The 27,939-nt window shown below is 37.8% G+C and overlaps 1 protein-coding gene across 1 annotated transcript; it reads right to left on the bottom strand.

Moving 5' to 3' along the window:
• Positions 1-1,189: 1,189 nt before the first annotated feature.
• Positions 1,190-10,430, bottom strand: LOC128515021 (tripartite motif-containing protein 16-like). Its single transcript, XM_053489006.1, has 6 exons — positions 9,822-10,430; positions 8,164-8,259; positions 5,398-5,631; positions 5,097-5,268; positions 2,584-2,643; positions 1,190-1,825 (listed from the first exon to the last, which is right to left on the bottom strand). Exons 1-6 carry the CDS (start codon positions 10,413-10,415, stop codon positions 1,284-1,286), a joined length of 1,698 nt encoding a protein of 565 aa, XP_053344981.1. The 5' UTR covers positions 10,416-10,430; the 3' UTR covers positions 1,190-1,283.
• Positions 10,431-27,939: the final 17,509 nt, after the last annotated feature.

The raw sequence follows: 27,939 nt of genomic DNA, 5'->3' as shown, positions 1-27,939 counted from the left end.
TCAGGAAACTCCAACTGGCTGAACAACATGTCACTAAGATCAAGTGTGTTTTAAAAGAGCTGAAGTACTACCTCTCTGGTCCTCGTTTGTCAGATGGGTGAGTGATGTGAGTGATGTCCTTGGATCTTCACTCATGTTGTGTTGTTTCTGCAGTTACACTGGAGGATTCTTTCACTACACCAGACCACAGAGAACCGGCTGCCTCACTGCCTCGACTTGGCTGCCACCCCGCCTTTACTGGTGTACTGACACAGGTAACTCTACACTGCCACCTGAGTCACTGCTTCTCAACTGTCTGCCTGCACTGCAAAGACGCCTGCACTGGATTCTCCACATTCCTAGCTTTGGATAATAAAAGAGCTCATGTTTCTCTGTTCCACTGGTCTCTGTGTCCCCGTGTCCCTGCCTCGATCATAGTTCTTACAGTTTATATCACAGAATGTAATATAGTGCTTTATTATTGGAAATACATTTCCATTACATTTTTTATGATTTTAGAAATATTTTGACTTTACAGGCTCTGTGTCTCTTAGTTGATTTAGATCGACTTGATAAAATGTATTAATTTCTCCTCACAGCGACTTCAAATGAACAAACATCACTAAAATGTGTCTTAAATATGTGTTAAAGTTTTATTATACATATTAAAGTTATTGGAATTTATAACAGCTGATCTGTGTGAGTACTAAACCACAGATATTAATTTATTACAAAATTATTTTATTTTTTATTAATTTCCTAGTGACATTCATGGCACATAAATATTACTTATAATGATACAAGTCTGTGTTTACACAGGTGTTACATACATACAGTATAAAGATATTTATTTAGAATATTTAAAAATTCAATGCATTACAAAAATCTATTTCTGATATTTTTTTCACACTGATTTTTTTTAGCAGATTTTAGAAAAAAAGTCTTTGCTATAATATTTTTCAGCTGTGTGTGTGTGTGTGTGTGTGTGTGTGTGTGTGTGTGTGTGTGTGTGTCAGTTTTAAACATCTACTTTCAATAATGTAAATATAAAGTTATTCTAAAGTGACGTCTGATGTGCCGAATCTCACCACGGCTCTTCACACAGATACAACTTTATAATAATACATTTAATACATTTAATAATACATCTGTTTATTTTTATTAAACTATATTCAGTGTTAATATTTACTCTTTAATTGTTAAATTACTGAGCTGTTTGTGCAGCTGGATTGTGTGTTAGTGAGACAGATGACTGAGCAACAATGTGACAATGTGCAGGAATTTTACACAAAACACTACACACTTTATTCTGGATCACACAATCTCACAGTAGAGACAGACCACCTGTTGAGTCTAAACCCAAACCTAAACCCAGCGTACAGAGGCTGAGTGAATGTGGTGTGGACTCTGTGGAGGAGCTTCATCGTGTCAGAGACGCTGTAGAAGGACAGAGTTCCTGCACTGTGATCCACATACACTCCTATTCTGGAGGATGATGGAGCTCTGAGATCAGTCTCAATGCTGTTGTGATAGAAATAGAGAGAAGAAGAACACCACAGATTCCAGGACTGATTGTTGCGTCCAAACCGACACTCATCACCCCGTCCTTTCCTGCTGATGCCTTTATATGAGACTGATATGTCCACACCCTCACCGCTCCACTCCACCTCCCAGTAACAGCGTCCACACACACTCTCCTTACACAACACCTGCCACCAGGAGTCAAATCTCTCTGGATGATCAGAGTACTGCTGCTCTCTCTCACTGTATCTCACCGCTCTGTTCTTCTCAGACAGAATGAGTTTACGATGTGCCGTGTTGGGATCCAGAGTCAGATAACAGAAATCTAAAATAAAAGAGAAAAACAAACTGAACAATGTGAACATGTTGGGTTTAATTCACAGAATACTGTATATTCATGTGAAGAGTGAGACAGCTGTCTGTGTGCGCTGATATCTGAGGGAGAAATGTCTCAATGTTCATTCAAATATAATTAAAAAAGAAATCCTGTTACTTTTCAGTAGTCTGTATTTTCTATTCTGCTTATGGAAGATGTAGAACTCTCTCTCCCTCTCTTTCTCACACAAACACACATTTTTTTTACTTATTCATACACCTGTACTGTATATTCATGTGAAGAGTGAGACAGCTGTCTGTGTGCGCTGATATCTGAGGGAGAAATGTCTCAATGTTCATTCAGATTTTAATCCAAAGAAATAAAAAACTGTTATTTATTCCAATTTGTCAGTATTTAGTGTTTTCTATTCTGCTAATGGAAGATATAATACTTTATTATTATTATTATTATTATTATTATTATTATTATTTTACACATCTTTTATGTGTGTAATATTAATTTCTCTCTATATTTCACTCTATCTCTTTCTCTCTCTCTCCCTTACACACACACACACACACACACACACACACACACACAAATAAACTAATAATAATTACATTTTTATTTTAAATCACACAACATTTCTGCAAATCACTTGTCTGTATTTAATATTTTCTAAGCTGCTTTTAAAGAAAATTGTACTCTATAGACATAAGAAACCTGTGTGTGTGTGTGTGTGTGTGTGTGTGTGTGTATGTGTGTACATTTCAGAAACTCTTCTCTGCTCTGTGGCTCTGGTAGTGAAAAGATCTGAACTGCTGCAGCTGTGGAGAGAAAAATGGAAATGAAGACAAAAAGCATCATCAGGTTGTAAAAGATGGAAACAGTTTAAAGTGATACAGTCAGTTTATTCATTTTAAATCAGTATTTTAGTTCAAACTTGTAGCTCGGCCACATAAGAGTCATTTTATAGATAGCGGGCTAATAATTAAGGAGCTGATAAAGCTCACCTGCGTAGAGAAATTATATGGTTTAAAGTGTTGCAGACACATAAAGGGCTTTTTCTTATAGGGGGAAATAAAAGGACATATGCTTATAAAGGTAAAGCAGCCATGCACCCATAAGGGTCCTTTAGGGGTTTCCTTTACTCCGGACAATTGGTGGTGTTCCATCAAGGTACTCTCGCAAGAAAGAGTGCACAGGTAGCGAGAGATCGGCGAAGAAGCGAGGGGCGGAAAGCAGTGGCGGACTGGGACAATAATTCGGGCCGGGAATTTGACTCCACTCCCAGGCCACCTCTGCTGCTGCAGTCACCACCACCCTATTCATGTAATCTACTGGACTGATAAACTTGTAGGCTAACCCTATTATTGTAACAGGTAGACTACCAGATGCAATATAAATGAATAAAAAAATAGCCCTTAACAACTCACTAGGAATACACCATTTATACTACCAAACCAATGACAAATAGAAAATTGGCTTTTTAAAAGAGATAATAAGAGACACATTCACATGTTGAAATATTTACATTTTAAGTATTTTCAGTGCTCAACTCTAGTATATCAAATGCATCAGAAACACAAACACAAATAAACTTAACAAAACCTATGACAGCGTAAGTAACAGATAACAATGTTTACTCAATTATGGCATTATGTGGAACAGACCAGTAAGAGTAAACAGTAAGTAATTAGCACTACTAGTACACCAGTAGGCATTTGAATTGGGTGATACTTAAAAAAAAAAATCTAAATCCTTAGACTGTGGACAGGCAAAATAATCAAAAGAGATATAAAGGCTTTCACTGTCTCCTTAATCTTTCCCTGAATCCTTCTCTCTCTCACTCTGCACATGTAGTTGCTCTGCAATATAAAATAAGCGTGTTCAATAATCTGTACTTATAATTGTGCAGCCATCAGTTGTATGTCCCCAAAATCACAGTCCTACTACTGATCTTATAAATCATAAAAAAGCACATGTTGTTTAAAAAGTATAGCCTGCTGCCTGCATGTTTAGTTTTGCTTATCTTTAACTTTACCTGAAGGTCCCTGCTCTGACTCAAACGCTGAACTGTCCACCACCTCTAGCTCAACAGCAGGAGCATTTGCTGCACTAGTGCTACTGCTGCTTCCTTCGTCACCTTTTCAGACGAAACGAGACTTGACACAGCACAGCAGCACTTACATATCGTTGCTCGTTTGTTGGTTTAGTTTTATCGATTGTGATGATCTAAGTGGTTTGGATGAAAGTGTTCGTCTGCCAAATTATTATAAATATAATGTAAATGTAATCTTGACCGACCTGTTCCCTTCCTGGCGAACATGGCTGGGATTTTGCAGCAGCTTGCTGCGTCTCCGGCCAGGGCTTTTTTTTTTTTTTTACGCTGACTCTCAGCTCCTCCTTTGCGTTTACGCTCCATTTTTTGAACGATTTAGTCAGATATACCCTGTCTCCGGATATAGCCAGATATTAGGCAGTGCGTCGCTGACGTTGGGTCATGTGATGTGGGAGTGTAATTTCCCCTCCTGATCTTCTAATCTTCCCCTCCCTTTCCATTGCCTGATTTGTAGATTGAGAGATCCGTCAATTAATTCGTAGTTATACACCAGCCTATTACATGCCAGGCTAATCGTCTGCACAGCAGCAGCCGGCAGGCCAGGACGACCGTCAGGCCACCGGGAAATGTCCCGGTGCTCCCGATGGCCAGTCCGCCCCTGGCGGAAAGAGATGAGGAGAAAACAGCGCTGTATATTTTTTGTTAAGAGACAGAGTGGCAAATTGGATTACCGTTTTTGGATTAATCTTTGCCGGACATTTCCACTACCATCTTACTCCGTTGTCGTGCTCCCGGAACGTTTCATTATTGCCGATGAGACCGACTCATCACTCCCAACACACACACGCTTTCAATAATCCGTACTCTGGACATTTATCTCATTCACTCGCACACACATACACACACACAAATATTTATATTTGTATATATTTTGTAAATATTGTTTTTTGGTTCACCTTTGTTTGTTTGTTTTTTCACTTAATACACTTTGGGTTTTGCTTTGAACTGTTGTGTCGCGTCTTTCCTTGTTTCGCTACGCTTGCGCAATACCGAAAGATCCTAGAACCCATATAGGTGTAACTAGCTTAACATATAAAATCCAAACGTTACAAATTGTCTGCAGGAAGGTCAGCAGGAGCATTGCTAAGAAATAAGACTTCACAGAGCGAGTAAAGACGTCCATCATTGTGTTTCTCCAGCAGGAACAGCTCCTCTTACCATGTGGAGGGATTTTGTTGAATTCCTCCTCACAGAATTCCTCGAGTCTCTTCTTCAGATCTGAGAGAGAATTCCTCACTCCATCAAATGAGAGATGTTGATGGATACTGATGCTGGATGTCTGAAAGTCTGGTCTGTCCATTGGAGGAGACTGACGTCCAGAAGCTAAAGCCTACAGAAAGCAGATTAAATGTAAAACACACTTGTGACATCAGAGGACATTCACTGTTCCATTAACAGGAGGTGTTTTAGAGAGTGTGTGAGGAACAGCTGTGTGTGTAGATCAGACAGTGAGTGTTACCTGGAGGAACTGGATGTGATCGTGTGTGTGTGAAAGCTGCTCCAGCTCAGTGAGTCTCCTCTGAAGATCAGCAATCTCCTGCTCCAGTTGCTCCAGGAGTCGTTCAGCTCGACTCAGTTCAGTCTTCTCCTGAGCTCTGATCAGCTCCGTCACCTCCGAGCGCTTTTTCTCCATGGAGCTGATCAGCTCAGTAAAGATCCTCTCACTGTCCTCCACTGCTGTCTGTGCACTCAGCTGATAGGACACACACACACACACACACACACACACACACACACACAGGTTTAAAGCTCATCTATCATTCCCTCTCTTACTGCGACTCTAAATGACTTCATGTTGTCCATGTTGTGTGTGTTTCTGCACTCAAAAAAATGTTTTTTTTGCTGCAGTTCATTTGAAGAAGGCAGATAACATTTAAATAATCCAATAAATACCTGTTTTATAAAAATACGTGAGTTAGATTGCTCCTACTTAAGAACTCTTCACATCAAATTTACTAAGCTGTTTTATGTTATCTTAATGTGATTCTGTTTCGTCCTGTTTGGCCCGTCTTATTTTGTGCACTGCGCATGTGCGGGTTTCGGCATCTACCTGAGGAAAACTTCATGCTGAAAAGGACATCTTATGTTAGGTAAGATTCATATGTCTCTATAGAGTATATCATAATGTTTCCTTTATAAATGATAGGTGAATGGGTTGTGGTTTAATCTGAGTTAGTAAACTCGTCTTCAGAACTACATTTATGGATTTAATTTTAATTTACCATGCTAAACATTTGATGGTTAGCATTGTTCAAACTAGCTTAGCTGTGTGGTTGTAAACATGCTTTATTGTGTTATTTTTTTTAAGTTAACCACAGAAGCACCAGACTGTGTTTGCACTGCACTGTTCCTGAAGCAACTGGTATCCTTCGAAATAGTGGTAAGCGATTGATATGTTAGTGTTAAAATCACATACGTTCCTTACAGTATTTCGTATAAAGTATTGGTATAATCCTGTTATGAATTACCTTGAAATTTGCGGAAAAAAAAAAAAAAAAAACTTGTGAGGACGCAAGCGCGCACACGAGAGGAAGAGTAAGTGAGGGGACAGCGCAAGGTGAGGGCGGCAGTAGAGTATGAATTTTCTCCCGGCCAAATTGGAATTAAACACATTGCTTACTGATACGCTAACATTACAGTATCAGTATATTCATCCTTTTTAAACAACATAATAGTTATTTCTGAGTTATAACTATTTTGAACTGTTTAATTATTTTTAATGGTGTTAACAAGCAACATTTCCTATTTTTTCATATGAAATTGGTGTTTGTGTTTACTCGTTGAACTTAATGAAAATAGGCTAGAAATATAGTGTGGTAGTATTTTGCCTAAATAGATATGATGATAATCAAGATTTTTTAGGGAAACTGATTGATAAAGAAAAACTCAGTATTGGCACAACCCTAGTCAAATAGTTAAAATTTACTTAGGTACAGTAAAGCTCTTATCATTGACTTAATTTATTCATTCGGGCCAGGGGTAGCTCAGTGGTTAAGGCATTGGACTACGGTTCGGAAGATCCCAGGTTCAAACCCAACAACCACCAAGTTGCCACTGTTGGGCCCTTGAGCGCAGCCCTTAACCATCAACTGCTCAGATGTATAATGAGATTAAAATGTAAGTCGCTCTGGATAAGAGCGTCTGCCAAATGCCTAAATGTATTCAGTATTTTTATTGCAATAATATTTATGCTATGTTTTTTCTCCTTTATTCATTTCCTTCAGGGCTTTAATGTGGCAGTGCAAAGAATGTTCTCAAGTGTATTCTCATGAATGTATTCTCAAGGTCCCTCCTGCTCAAACATTGCAGGTTAGACCATGGCCATTATGGCCTGAAATACACTTTATATGAAAATACACTTTAAGCTCACAGTGCTTTGCCAACTTGATCTAAAATAATAACTGAGATGGCAGTGTACAGCGCCTATAAGTTGATGTGAACTTTGTGTTGTAGTTGAGTGCTGAATTCACCAGGATTACCACCATTCCTTTGGTTTCAAAGTTTATGCACCTGCTTGATCAGTACTCCACTCAGCTGATCAGAGTCTTCAAAAGAAAAGGGGGCATGGCAACAAAGAATATCAGTACCAGACTATTCAGTATTTTTATTGCAATAATATTTATGCTATGTTTTTTCCCCTTTATTTATTTCCTGTGAATCTTCCTAATGTAAGTTACAGTTGCTTTTATTTTTGGAAATACAGAATCTGGAAAATTTGCTTTGTTGAGTAGAACTGTGACTTAATAGAGCTAGTTAAAAGGATTTTTTTTTGGTTCATTTATATGCTGCTAATATTTGTTTGACTGAAAACTGTACTGAATATGAAAAAAGGAAAATTACTGAATGTTTTAAAACAACAATTGAAAGTGTTTGAAAGCAGTTTGCTTGTTTCTCCTGACATCTTGGAAATGCATTTTTCCATTTGATTATTTGAAAGCATGTGTTTTACTTAAGTTGAACCGAGAAGAATAAAGTTAATTACACTGTAGGCTTTAAAGCGACACAACAAACTGTTTCTGTTGTTACATGATTAGCTTTGGTTGATTTAACCTGATTTGGTTCATTTGGTTTATTTGTCCAGTTTATTTGTGTTTATTTAATCATACCACGTCTAGGTTATTCAAACATTTTCGTGGAACTGGTAAAAAAAACAGTGTTGGGTTAGATCAACTAATTAAAAAATGTTTTGAGTGTAGGAGCAGCTCTGTCTCTGCTCACTGCTCACCTTTATAGTGTTCACAGCCTGTTTCAGCTCCTGCACCTTCTTCTGCTTCTCCTGGATTCTCTGCTGGGTTTTCATCTGCTTCTCCTTTAACTCACTCTGAGGACAGAACAGTTACATACAGCTTTGTATAAAGTACTTACATACTGTAGTAAGATAATTCATTACATACAAACATTCATATTTCTCAGAGCTGTGTCTGTTTAAATTTGAAATTGATGTTTAAATCATATAATTCACTAGAGCACATGCAGTGATGGTGACCGTGACACATACGCCTATCAGAATGTAGAGGAATGTTTATATCATGTGACATATTCAGATGTGTGTCACACCTGTGCCACCACAGTCCGGGGGAGTGAGATCCGGTTCCCCGGACTATTGAGCCGAGGCTTTGTCTCCCCCTAGTGTGTCTACGTTGGTATGTCTTCCCCTTCCCTATTTACACCTGTGTCTCTCCCCTGTGTGTCTGTATTTAAGCCAGCCAAACCCGTAGTGTCTTGTCCGTTCACTGTTGTTGCTATGTTTGTGTTGCACGTGTTTTCCCAACCTCACTGTAACCTCCTGTCTCCTCCTCAGGATTAAGCCGAGTCTGCAGGGTCGGGTTAAGGCCTTTTGTAACCAGGCAGTAGGGTCAAGGTCACGGTCAAGACGCCAGCCAAGCGCAGCGTAGAGCCCACGTGACATTTCTGTTAGTTTGCTGTTCAGCTCTTGTGTGTTCATGCCCGCCTGCAGACCCAGCCTGAGGAGGCTGTTTTGTGTTTGTGTTTATTTGGTTTTGTTTATATCATCTCAGTTTAAGAAGAGTTCAAGATACATGGGAAAGCTTACCAAAAAACAATAAAAAGAGACTCACGTGTGTTTTCAACCCATACCTGCATCTTGCGTCCATTCCTTTACCCAGAGATCATGACAATGTGAGTGACAAGTGAATCTTGTCACTAGTTCGGTCAAAATGTTGAACCATAAGAAGCTGACAGTCAGATTTAGATATCGGTGCCATGGGCAGCCACACAGAACAGCATGTTGGTGAAGCAGCACAAAGTTTTTTCATGCCACTGTAAAAGGAGTTACGGTGAGTATAACACCTATGTGGGTTAACATGTCGTGCTGTGCTGCTAGCTTACATTACACTGGTTAACACAGAACAGATGATTTTACAGTTTTACACAATAAAAGTAATAAAACATATTTCTATTTTTGGTTTTGGAAATTTTGTCAGCCTGTTTGTCCGTCTGATTATCTGTTTGTTTTTTGCTTGTATCATGTTAAAACTACTAAACTCAATTTAGTTTCATTTGTATATTTGGATAATCTTGAGGAAACATATAGGTTTTGTTTCATCGCAATTGGCCCACAGGAAGAAAAATTTCAGTGGAAAATGCCCTTATCATAAAAAAAGTAATAAATCAACCTCAAGAGATGCAGAGTTTTGTCCGAGGACTGGAAACAAAGCAATAAGTTGTGCAGTGGAGTTATAAGAGAGTGGCATGCAAGCGGGGTGATGTTATTCTTACCAGAGACTTTAAAGGCGAGACCGGAATACCACCCCTTTGATCTCCGCGATGAGGACATTACTTTTACTTTTATGAGTATCTTGCACAACACTGCACACATGTATCTAGCTAGAAACTATAGATAAGATGACTTCTCATTCTCACCTGTTTCTCAGCTCTTTCTGCTGCAGCTGTGACGGTGTCGTGTCCTTTGTGATTATCCATCGTACACAAACAACAGATACAGGTTTGATCAGTACGGCAGTAGATCTTCATCAGTTCGTTATGTTCAGAGCAGATCTTCTCTTGGAGTTTTGCTGAAGCTTCAATTAATGTGTGTTTTTCCAAAGCAGGAAGTTCTAGATGAGGTTTCAGATGAGGTTCACAAAGAGAAACCAGACACGTCAGACAGGACTTGATGGATTTGGTTTTTCTCCCTACGCAGAAATCACACTCCACATCTCCAGGTCCAGCGTAACAATGAGGAGGAGAAGCAGCTTGGACTTCAGTCTTCTTCTTCAGTTTCTCCACCACTTCAGCCAGCATGTTGTTTCTGCGTAGAACAGGCCTTGGAGTGAAAGTGTCTCTGCACTGAGGACAGCTGTAGACGTCCTTCTGATCCTCCTGATCCCAGTGACCATTAATACACACATTGCAGAAATTGTGACCACAATGGATAGCCACCGGATCCTTCAGGAGATTCAGACATACTGAACAGATGAACTGATCCTGATCTACTGAAATACTGACCTTGGCCATTTTTCTAAGACACACTGACAGAAAGAACAAGGCACTTTGAGTTTTGTTTTATGTGACAATAATTTCCTGGTTCACTATGTGTACGAGAGTGAGAGTAAGTGAGAGAGAGTAAGAAGGAGGAGCACAGAGACAGAAATTATGAAACTCCTCTGTTAATCGTTTCACTTTCCTTTATTCTATGCATATGTGGAGAAGTTAATCTTATTTTTATAAAATTTTACAGACACATAAGGCAAAACCTCTGCCACTGTTGATGAATTTAAAGGTAACAGTTTTATCATAGTGATTTTACAAAGTTTGCTCATACTTTTTGTCTTTCGGCTGTTCTCTTTCAGGGGTCGCTACAGCGAATCATCTGCCTTCATCTAACCCTATCCTCTGCATCCTCTTCTCTCACATTAACTAACTTTATGTCCTCTCTCACTGCATCCCTACACCTCACCTTTGGTCTTCTTTTAGAACTCCTGCAAGGCAGTTCCAACGTCAACATCCTTCTACCAATATGTTCACAAATTTCTGTCCAAACCACCTCAATCTGGCCTGTCTGACCTTATCTCCAAAACATCTAACATGGTTTGTCCCTTTAATGAACTTAAGTCTCCTCTCAAGATTGGCAATGTCCTGCTCCAGTTGCTCCAGGAGTCGTTCAGTCTATCGTTCCCTCTCTTACTGTGACTCTAAATGTCTCCATGTTGTCCATGTTGTGTGTGTTTCTAGGAGCAGCTCTGTCTCTGCTCACTGCTCACCTTTATAGTGTTCACAGCCTGTTTCAGCTCCTGCACCTTCTTCTGCTTCTCCTGGATTCTCTGCTGGAACATAAACTAACACAGAGGACAGACAGAAGTTTGTGTGTGTGTGTGTGTGTGTGTGTTATCTGGTTTCTGCATCTTGTAATCTAAGCAGACTGACACAGCAAAATAAAGTCCAAACATGAAAATAAAACTGAGGGATCTTTAAAATACAGTTTATTTGTATAGTGTAGATGTTATTTTTGCAGTGCAGACTGTGTAACCCTCTCACAAATACAAATAAAGAAATGATGTTGTTGTGAAAATGTTTCTCATTTTCTCCTAGCATGATACAGTAATTATACACACAATGTTAAGACTTACCCAAATCTCCATTAACTGGTTTAACCAGATCACAGCTTGCAGTGACTAATTAACTTTTTATTTTTTTATTATTAAAACTTTTTACATACTTCATGGAAGCTTTTATAATAGAATAAAGAATTGGGCAGAGCACTGGTTTTAATTCACAAAATATGTTTATGTGTCCCTAGAAAAGAGACAATTTACTATGAGAAAACCATAATTCTTGTTTAGAATAAAAGAAAACACTTTTTGTGTGTGTGTGTGTGTGTGTGTGTCTAAACTTCCCCCTGCTCTATGATTCCAAAAGCTAACCATTTGTTCAAGGTGAGGTTTCAGGTGTGGTTCACAGTAAGAATCCAGACACGTCAGATGGCTTTTAGTTTTTCCTGTTGCAGACATCAGATACCATGATTATGGCTTATAGCTCATGAAAATGAAAAATATAGTATCTCAATTTCTTAGAATTTATTTACAGTTTATATTATTAATTTATAGTGTTGGGAAGTTTTTTCCTTTGTCGAATCAGAGACCAGGGGACGTTGGGATATCTTTTAAGCAGAAGTTACTCTTTATTGAGTCTCACAGTGTGTTGCTGTAGTTATCCAAGTCTGATTAAAAGTCAGCACTGGAGAGTTTATACTTTAAGCGATACAGAGAGGTGGCGACGATCCATAGCCGCTTTTCCACTGCATAGAACGGCACGGCACGGTTTAGTACAGCTCACTTTTGGGGGGTTTTCCACTGGGAACAGTACCTGGTACCTGGTCCTTTTTTTAGTACCACCTGAGCCGAGGTTCCAAGCGAGCGGAACTGTTACCAAAACGTGACGTGTAAACTCTGCTGGTCACTGATTGGCCGAAGAAAATCGTCAGTACTGCGTCACTGAACTTGTGACACGAGACACAACAGACCCGCTAGATTTAGCACAGCCAGCGAAGGATCGGACGCACCTTTTTGTTTTAACTAAAAATGGCTGTTTCGTGGTCTATTGAGAAAGTACAGACGTTCCTCTCGTTGGTAGCCGAGGAGCGGATCCAGCGAGAGCTTGATGGGGCGACGCGGAATGAAAAAGTTTTTCAGGAGGTCTCTAAGCTCTTGGCCGCACACGGCTACCATCGGACTTACAAACAGTGTAGGGACAAGTTATATAAACTGAAGAGCGACTACAAAAGTATAAAGGACCACAACAGCCGAAGTGGTTCAAACAGGCAATCGTGAAAGTGGTTCGACCAAATGGACGCAATCAACGCAATCTACGGTGGTAGACCAACGAGCAATGGAAGGGAGGGTGCCCTGGACTCGGCCACGCCATTGTTGTTGGAGAACACGATCGAGGATGGTACATTGTGTTTATATAACGCTTGAAATCTTAACTTTACTGATTTTATTGACCGTCATATATATTATTTTATATCGCAATTTGACTGTAAAACCTGTAATGAAGCAAGAAGTCCTAGTAGCTAAAATTTATCAGTGGTAGTGCTATTGTTCATGATGTTCATGTTTTTTTTTTTGGTGTGTGGCCGTAATTTGTGCATTCCCAACTGATTAGACAAACTTTGCGTTTCAGACTCATTGTCACGATCGATTCACTTGCACTTTCTCCATGCAACGACGACTCCTCTTCCCAAGCGGTGCTATCAGCGTCTCCACCACGCCCGCCAACACCATCACCATCAACCTCCAGCTGCACGATGACACCGCAGCGTGTGGTAACGGGTATAATACAAATTTGATATTTCATATATCATAATATGTACAAATAGGATATCATAATATAGGATATATATCCTTATATACCGTGTCTCATGAATTCCTGTTGCTTACCATAAATAGTATAATACCATAAATAATACTACCATAAATACTGTAAATGTAAAATCAAAATAATTTTCAAAATAATTTCTCTCATTTTTACTCCAATTTTCTACGCTTTGGTCCAGGCAAGAGGAAACGGAGCCTGTACCATCAGGAACATCTTGCTGTATTAAGAGAGATGCAGGTGGCAGACATTGAGCAGCAGGAGCTCAACCGTGCCCAGAGGGAGCGCCACTTGCAGATGGCACTGGAAGAGGCCAAACAAGCGAGGGAGCAGGAAGCGGCCTTGAGGGCAGAGGAACATTCTCAATCAAGCATTCCTCAATGTTATGGAGATGCTTGTCCAGGCAATGAGTAGCCGACGGGAATAGAACTCTATTGCTGACTAATGCCATAGGCATTTGTGTTTTTGTGTTTGTTTTTTGATAATGTTTGCACTACATGTCTGCACACTGTTAACAGTTTCTTCTGTTTACTTTAAAATTTATTTTTGTTGTATTTGTCTGTTGTATATCCGTTGTGCACTACGTACATGTGCACACTGTTTAAAGTTTGCAGATTATATTTTAACGTTTTTAATTTATATCAGTTAATTGTGCAGATGTCGCACAAGGTACACTTGCACATTGTTTAAAGTTTGCTCTTTGTTCTGTAGTTTAAACTTCCTTTATGCCTTATGTATATACTTTTTGCACTTTGTAGATTTTTTGTGTTTTCTGTTCATATTTTTACATTTATAATTGTGTTTTGCTTTAATAAAAACAATCTGATCGAATACAGGTACCTCGAGACTATATTAAAGATTTATTATTGTATGAGCAGGTAATGTACCTCCTGATAAAGACAAATGATTAATAAAAAAAATAAATAAATTAAAATTAAAATTTTTTAGATAATACACTTTACAGAACATGCTACGTGAATAGTTAGCTATTTAAGTAACGCATCAGACCTGCACGGACATCCCTGCCCTCCTCCTCTACAGCCTGTGGCACTGCCACCACCGTCTCTGCTGCTGGGGGTAAATCCCAAGCATTCTCATAGGCCTCACCATGACTCTCACAAGGGTTATGTAGAGCACAACATGTCAGCACCATGGACTTCACAAGGTTGACAGCACAGTCATTTTTTTTCATAATGCATCGCCATCTTCCTTTTAATCGACTGAAGGCATTTTCAACAACTACTACGTACTCTGCAGATTTTTATGTTGTAGACCTGCTGTTCTGCTGCGAAATAGTCACAGTGATATTCCTCTGGTGCTATGATGGGGATGTGTGATCCATCAACAGCACCAATACAGTGTGGGAGCCCCCACCTGTTCTCAATGTAGGCAGCGATTTCTTTAAATTAATCCTGATCTGGATAACGAATTAGCTCTGGGACCAACAGGGTTTCTGCTGCTGCACAGAACTCCTGAACACACCGACACACAGTTGTTATGCTTACACCAAAAAGATGTCCAACACTTCTGTACTCAGCACTGGTTGCAAGCTTCCACAGTACGATGGCTATTCTTTTCTTTAAAGGTACACACACGCGGAAGTTTGTGTCCCCTCTCTCCATCGCTGGACGCAGTTTGTTGCATAAATGGATGAATGTTTCTTCAGACATTCTAAAGTTCTCCAGCCACTGACTGTTTGTAAAACCGGGAACAATCACATCCCACCACTCCGAAGCACGGTTAAATGTCCAAACAGATGGTCTGTTGCGGCGACTTTTTTGCAAAATGTGGAAGATCTGTAATATACTGGATCTGCATTTTGATGTTACACTGGCAGTTAAGTTCATTATATGCTTTGCAACAGTGATAAAAGTTAGCTAGTTATGAGCTTTTTTTTAGATGCTTACCCTTGTGCGTCGTCGAGATAACAAGTTGTCGGTGTCTTCGTGTTGTTGTAAAAGTTCCCAAACTCTTGTCTTTTTTAGCTGTGTTTTCTTTGGCTGCCATCAGCCTCTTTTGAAACAAACTCCTTCGTCTTGCTGTTAAAAACATCCACAGACTGAGAATGAAGAACACCATTCCGTCGATATGCTCCATTGTTGTGTGTTTGTTGTGGTGCGTTTATGATGATGTCACGGCAGTAGAGGCGGCGCAACTATAACGACACGTGAATAATCCCGGCCAGTCTAAAGCGGTACTAAACTGCAGTGGAAACGCAAACCGAGTCAAACTGAGCCGTGCGGTGCCGTAACGAGCCGTGCCGAGTCGTACCACGCAGTGGAAAAGCGCCATAAGCAAAGCATAGTGTAGTACAGAAATCAGCCTGGTAATGGAAGTTCCCCAGCCCTGATCTCATCAGCATAACAGTGCCTTTCAAATGCATAGATGCTAATCTAATCAGCCTGACAGTATCACCCAGATCTTCACCTTATCATAGAGACAAAGACACAGTCTGGGCTTGAGATTAGCATTTACCTTTATCTTGGGACCCTACCCAGTGATCAGAAAGTACATAAAGACAATTGGTTAATGTTTCCGACATCTGGGCTACCAGACTTGATCTTCTTAGAATGTCATCATCTTCACCTTAAATTGTAAAACCCACTGTACATAACTCTTTTAGTTTATATACTGTACTATTAAATTGGATGCTAGATTTAACATTTTATACATTTGTAATCCTACAATAGTTTGAGAAAATTACTATTCCAACCAAATAAATAATGAATATTTCTCAGCTTAGTCTAGTTCAGTACAAACAACCACAATCACAGAAAAGACTTGATAGTTAATAATCACCAACAACACCCACATCGTCCAGGGTAAGGTCATTGTTAAAAGGAGTGGCTGTTGTGTTGCTAGGACCAAGCTACTCCTGACCTGCGGACAATGACAGAAGCCTGTCATTGTCCAGGGGAAGTCTGAACCTATCAAGGGTCAAGTCAAAGGTATTAATAAATATAATGTGCCTAAAATAAGAACATAACAAATTCTGATCAGTCATGCCCTTATTAAATCAGGATGGATTTTAGTCCATTTTTCCTTGTCGAACTGCTTGAGTGTTGTCATATTCCTTGAATTTCTCATGTGTATTACGCTCTTCAAGTCATTCCATAGCATCTCTGTTGGGTTGAAGTCTGGGCTCTGACTAGGCCACTTTAAAAAAAATTTTTTCCCTGAAGCCATTCTGCTGTAGACTTGCTCTGGTTTTTTTGGTCATTGTCCCATTGCATGACCAAACTTCTACAGGATTTCAGCTGATGTACAGATATTCTTACATTGTCCTAAAGAATCTTTTGATACACTTTGGAATTCACCTTTCCCACTATAAGTAAAAGTTGTCCAGGCCCTGATCAGCAAAGCAGGCCCAAACGATGAAGTCTTCTCCACCATACTTTACAGTTGTCATGATGTTGTCATGATGATATGTAGTGCCTATTTTACATCAGATGTAGTGCTGCAGATTGACAAGATTACAGCTAGCAGTGACTGATTAACCTATATATTTTATAGCACTGGGTTTAATTCACAAAATATGTTTGTGTGTCCCTAGAAAAGAGACAATTTACTATGAGAAAACCATAATTCTTGTTTAGAATAAAAGAAAACACTTTGTGTGTGTGTGTATGTGTGTGTGTGTCTGAACTCCTCCCTGCTCTATGATTCCAAAAGTAAACCATTTGTTCGAGGTGAGGTTTTTTGGTGTGGTTCACAGTAAGAATTAAGACACGTCAGATTGCTTTTTTTTTCCTGTTCCAGGCCCTGATTAGCAAAGCAGGTCCAAATAATGAAGTCTCTTCTACTATTTATACTTGGGATGATGATATCATGATGATATGCAGTGCCCTTTTTACGTCAGATGTAGTGCTGCATGTTTTTTCCAAATTGTTCAATCCTAGTTTCATCGGTGCACAAAACTGATTTTTTTTTTGCCAATATCTCTGTTAAGTGTCAATGTGGCCTTTCACAATCTTTAGGATTGTAGCCATGTTTGTTTTAGTAAGCAGTGGCTTCCTTTGTAGTGTCCTACCATAGACATCTTACTCGTTCAATGTTGCTACTCCAGCTCAGTGAGTCTCCTCTCAAGATTGGCAATGTCCTGCTCCAGTTGCTCCAGGAGTCGTTCAGTCTATCATTCCCTCTCTTACTGCGACTCTAAATGACTCCATGTTGTCCATGTTGTGTGTGTTTCTAGGAGCAGCTCTGTCTCTGCTCACTGCTCACCTTTATAGTGTTCACAGCCTGTTTCAGCTCCTGCACCTTCTTCTGCTTCTCCTGGATTCTCTGCTGGAACATAAACTAACACAGAGGACAGACAGAAGTTTGTGTGTGTGTGTGTGTGTGTGTGTTATCTGGTTTCTGCATCTTGTAATCTAAGCAGACTGACACAGCAAAATAAAGTCCAAACATGAAAATAAAACTGAGAGATCTTTAAAATACAGTTTATTTGTATAGTCTAGATGTTATTTTTGCAGTGCAGACTGTGTAACTCTCTCACAAATACAAATAAAGAAATGATGTTGTTGTGGAAATGTTTCTCATTTTCTCCTAGCATGTTACAGTAATTATACACACAATGTTAAGACTTACCCAAATTTCCATTAACTGGTTTGACCAGATCACAGCTTGCAGTGACTAATTAACTTTTTATTTTTTTATTATTAAGACTTTTTACATACTTCATGGAAGCTTTTATAATAGAATAAAGAATTGGGCAGAGCACTGGTTTTAATTCACAAAATATGTTTATGTGTCCCTAGAAAAGAGACAATTTACTATGAGAAAACCATAATTTTTGTTTAGAATAAAAGAAAACACTTTTTGTGTGTGTGTGTGTGTGTGTGTGTGTGTGTGTGTGTAAACTCCTCCCTGCTCTATGATTCCAAAAGTTAACCATTTGTTTGAGGTGAGGTTTCAGGTGTGGTTCACAGTAAGAATCCAGACACGTCAGATGGCTTTTTGTTTTTCCTGTTGCATCAGATACCATGATTATGGCTTATAGCTCATGAAAATGAAAAATATAGTATCTCAATTCCTTAGAATTTATTCATAGTTTATATTATTATCTATTTATAGTGTTGGGAAGTTTTTCCCTTTGTCGACTCAGAGACCAGGGGACGTGGGTATACAGTATGTGGACAAGCTGTATGTTGCATGGTGCATGGCGAATGACGACAGCATTTGGGTTTTTTGCGTTCGCTGGCTTTTACCGCTGAGTGGCCCTATATAACTACAGCTTGACACCTCAGGCCTTAGTTCGTTCTCTAGGATTCGTAATCCAGGATTAATGAGCCACAGCTCGTCTAGAGCCGCACGTAGTTGCAGATAAAATCAAGTGAAACATTGTAATTAAACAACTTCATAAACAAAGCAGTAACATTACAGTACAAATTTACAAATTTATTAAAATTAAATATTTTTAGAATCGAACTTAAGCAACGTTTACACACTAAGCCTTTAGATTTTATGTGTAATTAGAAAAGCTACACGTGTAGGGTCTTGTGTCATCTTATATTTTGTGTTCTTTAAATTTGTAGTAGATTTATTAACTGAAATAAATGAAACTAAATGACCATAAAATAAAAACATTGTCAGATTAATTTGCAAAAACTATTTAGTAAAACTATATAAGCTACATAGCCTTTATAAGACTCTACTTTTATTTAGGTGCGCGTTAAAAAAATGAACTGAATCTCTGTGTATATTCGCCTCACAGACGTGAAAAATATATACTTATAGAAAGTGAAATGTCTGCTTTTATATAAACTAATGGAAAACAAATTTTGGATTATGTAATTCGTATGAAATGACAACATGACCACGAGAAGAAAGGCTCATTGCTGTGCTGTTTGGAGGAGGGACGTGCTAATGACGTTTGGCCTGCTTTCTGTGTTTTAGGGCCTGTCCACACGGAGACGCGTTTCGCTGTATACGTATACATTTTTTATCGTATTGGCGTTTCGTTCACACGGATCCGGCGTTTTAGGAGACTGAAATCGCTATTTTTTGAAACCGGGTCCCAAAGTGGATAAATCTGAAAACGACACCCTTGCGTCTTCGTGTGTACGGCCAATCCATATATTTTGTGAAACGATGATGTCATCAAATCACGTGTTGGCTGCGTCACACGTAACAGCAACAACAATAATGGCGGACTACATGATTGTGTTCGTGTTGCTACAAAGCCTACCAGCTTTATTACAGCAAAATCTATTGCTTCTATGCAACTGTTATGAGCAACAAGCGATAATGGACAACACCATCTTGGTTCGTATACAGCGCGAAGGTTATGCGCATGCTTAAAGTCTTCTTCGTGTATAGCGTATCATTATGGCAGAATTAAAGCGCCCCATACTGGTCTGGCATATATACTACACCATTTTCAGTGGTTTCGTGTGTACGCAGATTTTTCTTGAGACGATGCTGTGTTTACGCAAAAAAATGATTGGATAGGGAACGCATCGGCTTCGTGTGGACGGAGTCTTAGTGTGTGTGTGTGTGTTTAAAGGTGTTAATAGTGGATTATTCAGTGAAACAGAAGCTCTGCTAAAAAATGTTAGGCTCATCAGTAATTTTACCCCAAATAAAAGGGGGTAAAATTAATAAACCGAGATGCGCGTTTCTTAGCCCCACCACCGTGAACACAGCGTATTCAGAGAAAAGCACCCTGCGAGAGGTTGTGCTTAGACCACTCAGCTTCTGCAGATTCTAAAATTTACACTGTTACCATTTTTTAATCATTGGAATGGAAGAGATAGAAAGTTTCCTCATCATAACATGCCTTGTATTGTTTTTAATCACTCTATACACAATCCGTGATTTTTATGCTCTTTTAGAGATGAAAAATACAAATGGAATCTATTTTTGTTTATTTTCATTTTTTAAAATAAAATTTTAACTTTCAAAATTTTATAAAAATACCAAAAAAAAAAGATTGTGTATAGAGTGATTACAACCAATACAATTTATGTTATGATAAGGAAAATCTCTATTACTTCTATTCCAGTAAAACAGTAATGTCAATTTTAGAATCTAGAATCCAAAAGATAAAATTTGCACAAATTAAAAAAAAGGCCTGAATCACTGCAGGTCTTCAGAATTTAGGTCTTAAAGTGTGGAAAGGTGCATTCCAGTTTATCTGAATGTATGGGTGAGAACAGCTGATTCACACCTGAGAAGGGGGAAAAATTTGCATTTGAATGTTGTCCGGCATTGTAAAGCACACACACTAACACTAAAAGAACAACAACCCAGGATTAATAAGAATAAGAGGCCCTGATTATACTGCTTAAATATTATTTAGTACAACAAAATTTCTCCGCGCTCAGGAAAACTTTATGCATGTGGTTGAGCGCTGATTAGACTACTGTACGTAGGAAATTAAAGTGGAGGAGATAAACAGCAATAGCCCACGTTTAGAAAAGCAGTTTTATTTAGACTATATAAAATAATCCTACATCTATTTTTAGGCATCACAATGATGAAAAAACTTTATGATTTTGTAAAACAATGAAAGTTAACGCTGCGCTATTCTGTATTGTTTTCAGTGAACTTGAGCGTGTCAGAAAATGAACCAAAACTCTGTGTATACTCGCCTCACAGACGTGATAAAATATATACTTATAGAAAGCAAAATGTCTATTTTTAAACTTATGGAAAATACATTTTGGATTATGTAATTCGTATGGAAACTGAATTATATGCGCATCCACTGCTGCGGAAGATGACGGGAATACAGGATTACCTGCATCACTACAGCCGGAACTAAAGAAATCACTAATTTATCAATGAATTATTAAAATGGTCAGGGTGAGTCTCCTTGCTGTTTTTCCACGCAACGCATTTTTTAACTTTATGCACGCAGCTGAGCGCTGATAAGACTACGTAGAAAGTTAAAGAGGATCACGATATGTCATGGTGTGCATCTGTGATGGGCGTGTGTCCAAATCTACTATCGCTCCTCGCTCACTCCGTGGGCTCCCTAGTTAGGTATGCAAAGGGACGGAGCCGCTTCTCTTCAGGCCGGCTGGCGATAAATAATGTTAATAGGATCTCGGGCTTGCTCCGCATTATAAAAGCAAGGCGCGGAGTTGAGTCCGGGAAGTACGTGATGCTGTGGAGCAGGAAAGAGTGGCATGCGAGTAGGGCGATGTAACGCGCCCCAGGGACTCTGAACAGGTCACCGGAATTCCGCCATTTGATCCTCACGCTCCCACGGCCCCTTTACTCCTTCGCTCCTTCACACCGGCTTAAAAAAAAATCCCAAGCCCAAACCTCATTTAAATTAAATTAACAAATATTGTAAATAAACAACAATAGCCCACGTTTCGAAAATTTTTGGAATTTTTTTCCGAGGCTGCATTGGGCCAGTGTTATGCGCAGAACGCCGGGGGATGCACTGAAGCTCAAATCTCCGAAAACTACACTTGTGACACAATAACAAAAATTTTTCAAACATTTTGCAGGCTGCTGTTTGGAGAAACCAAAGAATAAAGAATAAACCAGTTGTTGAGTCAAAATAACCAACCAGGTGTTCATTTGTAAATGACTCACTACATCTCATACGACCCAACATGAGCAGCACAACGTGTTTAAAGTACCCGAAAAAACCCAGAATTTTGACCCAGCATAAACCACCCAACGATGTGTTTACAGAAACAACACAGCATTTTTAGTGCATCTTTTTTGAGTTATTGTAATGTTTTATTCAGAAAGTCTATTTTATATATTTCTATATTTAGAAATAAGTTAAGATGTATTTTTGAATGTATAAAAAAAACAAAAAAAATAAACAAACAGAGATAGGCTATATAACAGTACATTCTTTGTACAAATAAAATTATTATCTACTGAACTTGATCATCTGTCCAAACAACATTTAACCAATGTTTGTTTTTATTGACTCATTATTATACAATTAATATCAATATATATCAATAAATATATCAATATCCCTGGTTCAGATTTTTCATTTTTGTTGTATAAAGTTCTCAGATGTGGAAATTACAATCACTGTAGTATTTCTTCGATACAACATATTGTTAAGACTTTTTTGTATGACTTAATTCTATTTAATACTGCGTCGAATGAAAAATGTCACTTTGCACCACCTGGCGGTCATTTCACGAATGACTTTAAAATGGAACTGATTTATTTTGGCTGCTGCCATTTTCTCACGGCGGTGAGTGCGACAGTAAGAGGCATTCTGGTTTTCCATGATCTTTTGGAGGGATCTACTGTATTTTGCATGATCTTTTGGAGGGAATCGTGCCAATCGAGCTTGTACGGTGCCTTGCAGTTCTTGTGTCTAAAAAATATGTCACTGTTGAACATCTTAACAAAATCATGTTAAATTTCCTTATACAGGAACAGATAAGAAAAACATAACAAACCACATGTAATAACCACATGTGAACTTTTCTTCAAGGAAAAACCACTGGGGGCAATGGACATAAATATTGGACACAGTTAAGGTTGCTTCCATTGATGTTGGGTCATTTGATTCCAAAGGATAAATTCGCATAACTTGAAGGAATTTGAAGGACATTGTAGAGCTTTCTGTTGCTAGGTTTCACACAGATGACCCAACTGCATATCTTGAATGCAAAATTTCTGAGCATAGACAGAAGTACACAGAACTGTTTCCAGGTATTATTTTTCAACCCAAACATCATTTTGTTGAACACTACCCTGAGCTCAAAGTTATATGGTCCACTTGTAGGGCAGTGGACAATGTGTTTTGAAGCTAAGCACAGTTTCTTCTAGCAGGTCTCAAAGCATACAAAATGCTTCAAGAATGTACTGCTGTCATTAGTAGTAAAACACCAGCTGATGATTTCCTACTACACAAGGCCTTGTTCCCTACAGAAGCTTGACTTTGAAGCCCATGATGTGTCAACAGTTTTAGTTTTGAATCAGGGAGCTGCTGAGAGAATTTAATTGAAGTATCCTAATACAACTAAAGTTCACCTGAACAAATGTGTGATCAGTAAGGGGTGTTGAGTTCAGAAATGGAATGATAGTTCTATATGGCTCCACAAGTGGGCTGTCAGACTTTTGTGAGATCCTTCAAATCTTCTTGGTTCAGGAAAAATTGTGCTTCATTGTTAAATTAATTAAATTTATTGGCTTATTGTAGCCTGTGCATATTAGGCGTGTAATGATATTCTTGCATGAACAATTTAAAAATCTTTGTTTACAGTTTTAAAAGTTTGCATCTCCATTGGCTTCATATCTGGTTGACACTAAAAAGTTTCTTGTCTTTTGCTTTTGATTAGGAAGGATTAATTCAGGATAGCATTCAAACTTCAGGTCATATGGGAAAATGAAAATTCACAGAAGCTCACGTTCATTGATGGCAGAATATAAAAGCTGAATGTAATCTCCTAGGTCAGCTATTTTGTCTTCAGTACATGGACAAAGTCTTTAATAAGTTCATGAATCTGAAATCTGTCTCTGACTGTTACACATTTGAGGTGCTGCAGGAAGTCTTCCTGGAACTTGACTTTAAGTTCTCTAAAAAGTTTTAGAAAACCAAACTCTCCACCTAAGACTTATGGAAATGTTTAAGGATCCCTTTGTGTCCGTGATGTGTGGGATTTCTCACTTTTGCACTTTGTACATTATTTTATAAGAAAAGGGCATTTATAATTTTTTCATTTATTTTTTTTTTCATTTTTAATCTCATGTTTTATTAACAAAAACATTTTCAGTTACAGTATAAAAAACATTTTGTCAAAATAATTTTTCTCATGAAAACTAAACTGCTCATTTATTTTTTTGTTAACATTTATGAGGTTAAATTCTGGAAAATAATTTATTTTGTGGAATGTTGTGCTTTTGTACTGGCACTGGATATTTTGCACTTTGAAGTGAAATTGTTTATTGTTATTTCATGTTTCCTCATTGGCTTGAGCAGAGGTTACTGTTTATTATATTTTCTTGTGTTTCATTTAAATAAAAAAATTTCCATAATATATTGACTTGTTTATTCATATTTTATTTACAGTAGACCATAAATGTTTTTAATTTACTTAAACTTAATTTAAAGTATCTTATTTGGAAGTAAGTAATGTAGATATAATTTCATCTTGTAAGGAGGACAAAAATTTATGTAGTTGACATTATGTGACAAAATTGAATGCAGTTACTGTAATACGGCAATATTTTATTCATTACGCAATTAAATGTAGTTAATCTGACCAGAATTTTTCTAGTACGCATGGCATGACCAAGTTTTAATTTGATTAAATTATGTTCATATAACAAGATAACAACAGATAATTTCAAACTGATTAATTCTGCAAATAAATTGTGTGGAACAATTTTCCGTAATTTAGTTACGTTCATTCAACTTTTTTTTATTTTTTATTTTTTTTTTTTTTGGGGGGGGGGGGGTGTTCATGGTTTTAAATGATACACTGTGTTTTTGCAGCACAAATTGAATCAAAAGTTTATAAAAAGGATTGCATTTTTTTAGCAATTATTTTAATCAGTTTATTTTTCTATGTATTTATGGCTATAATATAATAAAATAATAATAATGAATGGGTATCTAAAAGGCTGCTATGGTAAACACATACAGTATTTACGTACATACAATAGAAGGTCTTTGGTATTGAATAAATACACTCTAAAAATTATTTTGTGGCCTTGTAAATTTCACAGTTATAAAAAAAATTATGTTACCTTAAAAAAATCTCTAAAAGTAAAATTCATGATTGTTTGAGTTAGACAAATCAAAATAAATGCCTAAAAAAACAACTATTAATTTTGTCTTAAATTTACACTATAATTTAAGTTTACTTCACTAGTAAAAATCAGCATTTGACTAACTTAATTATATTTTTAACATGCACTTAATATTTTTGACACATTTTAATCAAAATATCTGGTAATGAAGTAATTGTACTGATTAGTTTCAAGAACTACAATTATAAATTATTCCAACTCAATATTCTTTATGTTTAACAACAAAAACTTAAATAATTGAGTAAATTGCTCTGTGCAAGTGCTCATGGGAAGTCTGGTGTAACATCAGAGACAAGAAGGCTGTGAAGATGTGAGAATGGACATGAAGCACCTGGAACATTCTGGAACATTCCTTATAAATCCTGGTGAGTAAACAGCTAACACAAGTTACTGTAATAATGACTCTGTCTGCCCGCACACACAACTTTATAGGGTGTGAGTTACTGTTCTGAATCCTGTCACAGCCGAGCTCCAGAGCTAACGATAGCTAGCAACAGGCCAGTCCTGGGGTTCATAGTGATTTAGCTTGTTTGTTCCAACCACCAAACTGCTCAGCTAAAGCGGCGTTAATACATACACTTAAAATCTGCCGTAAAAGGAGAGATTTAACACCGAGCAGCAGCACGTGCATGTCCGGGTTTCCTCCGGGTTTCTCGGTGTAACCGGCGGCGGTTGTGCCGCAATATTTGAATTTCTCCCGCCAAATGCGGTGATTTTGCGCAGCCAACCGCCACTGTGGTGAGGATATAAAACTAGCATGTTCAAATAATTACCGCATGTGTAACTGTCCACCTCACACACTGAACCGCGAGTCTGCTCGGTCACTCCGACACTTTAAGGAAGAAACTCAAAGCAGGTTTAAACAGCAGAAATGAGGTGCAGTGTCCGGGTTCTGGCAGTGTTTTATCCGTTACTGTATGTGAGTATTTTTTTAACATGATTAAACACTGAGCACGCAGCGGCAGATGTAATAAAATAAATGTGCTAAGTACTGTACTAGTAACTAAAGCTATGAAATATAAAGAAAATTTAAAAAATATATAAAAGAAACTAAAACTGATTGATTTTGTGTGTTTGTGTGAAACATGTTATATAATTTCTATATATCGTTCACAGCACCAACACCACTAATTAAAAATAAAACAGGAGGTAAATTTAATAAAACTCTTAAACTCTTAAATTTAAGGCTTTAATGGGATTTGGAAAAAAATATATTATCAATTGCTACAGCCAATTAAAACTAAAGAAAATAAAAAAAGTAACAAGCTACTCAGAAGTAACAAATTAAATGGTCGTGTAAGAAACAGTATTTCCATTAGTAGATGTAGCAGATTGTACCTGTTGTGAGTAAAGCACACCTTTTATTAAGGACCAGAAAAAACTGCAAAGGATAAAAAAAATCATAAATATGTTAATATTTTATTTAGGTTAACATCAAGTATAAAAATTAGCAAATTATATACAAATATCTATTTTATTTCAAGACCATTTTTATATTGTACTTTTATCACTTATTTGTGTACGATACCCCTGTAAAAACAGTCTAATGTTTAATTCATGGTCCCTCAAAACTTGGTAATTATACACAAGTTTCAGACCAATTTAAAGTTAATGCTGCAGAAATTCAGTTTTTCAGGGATTTAGGTGTGTGAGTGTGTGTGTGTGTGTGAAAGAGAGAGAAAGAGAGAGAGTATTGTAACAATGGAGACTCGAACACTGCTTTTAAATAAAGATATCTGTATCATTACTGATGTACCACCAGCCGTTTTATCAAACATCTTATTACAATGTTGTTTTGTTCAAACCACAGATATAAGTTAAGATAACATAATAACTAACTATTACTATATACACTTGTCTACTTATATACTTTTCACCAAATAATGTCTAAAACACTAGGACTAGGAAAACTACTAGGAAAAGGACTAGGAAAAGCAGGCCAACGTTAAATACAATAAATATATATATATATATATATATATATATATATATATATATATATATAGATATATTATTATTATTATTTTTACATATAAAAATATGTACTGGTGAAAAAAAACTAATATCTGAGTAAAAATCTGCCCTTTTTCGTGTGTTGACCTCCAACTGTCTAAACGGACAGAACTGCAGGGGGTAACGCACGAGGGCGGAGAGTCAGTTAACTTTTCGCAGGTGTAGTTTGATTCGTCTTGCGGTTCATGACGGTTGGCGTCTCGCTACTACCCCCTGCTGTATGTATGAAATGTTGACTTAAAGGGGTCATACAGTCCCATTTTTCATAGGTTAATATGATTCATTTGGGTCCTAATGAAAAGTTTAAAATATACTTTAATTAAAAATTCTCAATGGTTGTGTAAAAAAACACTACTTTTACCTTGTAAAAAGTAGCACTGTTCATCAGCAATCTGTTTCAGTACATGCGCCTTTAAATGCTCATGACCTCTGCTGAGCCCGCCCCCCAGTTCTGTGGGGCATGTCTTCACAACACACTGCCCGCGGAGTGTAGTCCAGTGCGGGCAATGCTTTGTGGGTAATGCAGTCCAAATTGCGAAAACGCGAAAATGTGAGATAAGCTGGAATATAGAGCCTGAGCCTGTTTTAAGTACAGAACCCACCCGGAATTGTGTAATAATCGTTTGTCTTTCTTATCACTACATGGGCATGAATTAATGGGCTGTTACGCTGTCGCGAGCAATGACAAAAAAAAGCGGAGAAGCTAACACAGGGTAAGTAGCGTACTGAGAGAGATACGAACGTGATGTGTTTACTGATGTGTGTCTTAATCATTGACATACACCGTTATAAACCATCTAGCGTTACAAAGGTAAGCATAATATAGTTTTCCGACTACGTACACAGTTTGCAACTAGACAATCACCTTAATGCATTGTTTATTATAAACGTGCTATTAGGAATT

This window comes from Clarias gariepinus, chromosome 2 (assembly GCF_024256425.1).
Source record: "Clarias gariepinus isolate MV-2021 ecotype Netherlands chromosome 2, CGAR_prim_01v2, whole genome shotgun sequence".
NCBI lineage: Eukaryota > Metazoa > Chordata > Actinopteri > Siluriformes > Clariidae > Clarias > Clarias gariepinus.
Note: the sequence above shows the minus strand (reverse complement) of the source record. Positions and strands in the feature narration are given on the sequence as shown.